General features: G+C 36.5%; 1 protein-coding gene across 1 annotated transcript in view; it reads right to left on the bottom strand.

Moving 5' to 3' along the window:
• The window catches only part of GRB10 (growth factor receptor-bound protein 10), a 28,345-nt gene that overhangs the window by 7,280 nt on the left and 19,045 nt on the right, over positions 1–2,020 (bottom strand). The window contains exon 9 of the mRNA XM_010143829.1: positions 1,014–1,080. Coding sequence (XP_010142131.1) covers positions 1,014–1,080 — 67 coding nt within the window. The remainder of the gene's footprint in view (positions 1–1,013; positions 1,081–2,020) is intronic.

Below are 2,020 nucleotides of genomic sequence, written 5' to 3'. Positions count from 1 at the left end.
GGAAAGAGAACTGTTTAAAAGTTACATGTGCAACAGTTTCTTTCACACACTAATTATTTAAACATTTTAAAAGTGGGTATAGTTTTGTTACAGAGTATAAAAATCTTTCCTCAATCTATATAAAAAAATGAATCAACATGAAAAAAAAATGCACCAGCTGTTGCATCTACTTAATACACCAAGTAGACAGGCATTATCTCCATGTATTTTCTGATTTACAGGTGTACGATCAGGTTCATGAGAGAAATCTCTAACAGTGTCACCTCTTCATAGCTGCTTGAAAATACTGGGACTAAATAGTTCTTAGAACACAATGTATAAGTTAATGCATGAGAACTGAGTCCCTTCAACTCTCAAATAATGAAAAGCACTTTAGCTTATGCTTTCAAGGGTGGAGCTAACCCAAAATGGTTTTATGTTTTTTGTTTGCTTTTCAGATGGTATTTTTAAATTCTGTTCAACAGACTAGAAACACAGAATAGAAACAGAGAATAGCTGTGCTTCCTTTAAGAAGTACAGTATATTAATATGCAACTTCCTAATATTTTAATGAACTTACAATCATGAAGAGACGCTCAGGACTCACATTACAGACATCTGTATTTTACATTATTCAGTTATTACGGAATTAATGCTATTTTGAAGACTTTTTATTTTGTAAAGATTAAAAGAACACTCATTGTCTTTCCTTGTCTAAAACAAAGAATTGACTTCTGGATTGTTTTAAATGGAAACATTTATGAGTTTTTCTTTTTAGAAAATCTGATTTTCATAAGATTAATACTGAAGAAAAGCTTGAGCGTGCCTTCAAAGAAAAACAAGTTCCTTCTACTATATATGTATGGGTAAGCATGTTAATGACAGAGAATCTATTCATAAACATTTTATTTGACAATTTGACATCGAGGCATTAATACTACACAACTGCACTCTATGTCTGTCTCTATATGAAATGTGACTTTTATTTACCCACAGAGGCCTCTGATATTATGCTTACAAACCAGCAGATTTACCTGTACTCAGTGTGGAAGGATGGAGTGGACTTTGGCTACCCAAGATGTTCATTCTTGTGCTACGTTTCTATAGAGAAAATGAATTACCGTTAAATCCACACTAAAGCCTCCACAGAAGAGAATTAGAGCACATGCAATACAGATTTAATTTACAGGAAACTGGGGGCTGGGCAAGTTTAATGCAAGGATGAGAAAAAGAAATGCAACTTTGAAGGGGGCTAATCTACAAGCAGCAGCTCATTTCAGTTGGCTTAAAACACAAGCCAGATGTTAATGATGAAAGCTCAGTATCTAAAAAAAAATATATATATAAATAAAAGGGAAAAAAAAGAAAATCAAATATGACAGAAGAAAGAAAAATCTGGTATGTTTCTGCTCAGGCAAAACACCAGGCACTCAGTAAATCAAGCAGTATTTCCCTCCCGTACATAAAGCACCAGCTAGTGCTTCAGTAATGACTCCTATTCCCTAAGAGACGAGCATGTGGGAAAACTTGTACTGCAGCTGTCTGTCCACAAGACACTATAAACAAGTTACATCAGTTTTCATTGCAAGAGGTCCTGCCTCTTGTATATTCTGCAATTAAACTTACTGGGAGCAAGCCATTAGTCAGAGCCCCAGCCTCTTCCATGTGGGGAAGCATTTAATTTGACATATTCCTCCTCAGAGACTGGTTTTGCAAACTGGCAGTAAAGTTCTGGTGGGTCTGCTTTCCCCCTCAACTTTCCTCTGGACACTAGGGGGACAGAGAAGCAGTGGTAGAAGGTTGTTGTGAATGTGACAGTTTTGCTAAAGATGGATATTGTCTTTCAGATCTGCATGCTTGCAGTGTGATTGCTTCAGGTCGGAGCTAAGCTATACTGTGACCAGCACTGCACTAACATCACAGCACACTCTGTGTTTTGACTCTCAACAGACACTTACTAATTACAAAAATAGAAAAGAAGAGAAGATAGCTACCCTCCAAGCATGTCCTTCTTCCAAGGCAGCACTCTGTGCTTCAGCAG

This window comes from Buceros rhinoceros, unplaced genomic scaffold (genome assembly GCF_000710305.1).
Source record: "Buceros rhinoceros silvestris isolate BGI_N320 unplaced genomic scaffold, ASM71030v1 scaffold24289, whole genome shotgun sequence".
Lineage (NCBI taxonomy): Eukaryota > Metazoa > Chordata > Aves > Bucerotiformes > Bucerotidae > Buceros > Buceros rhinoceros.
The sequence above is the reverse complement of the archived record's forward strand: the minus strand, read 5'-3'. Positions and strand labels throughout refer to the sequence as shown.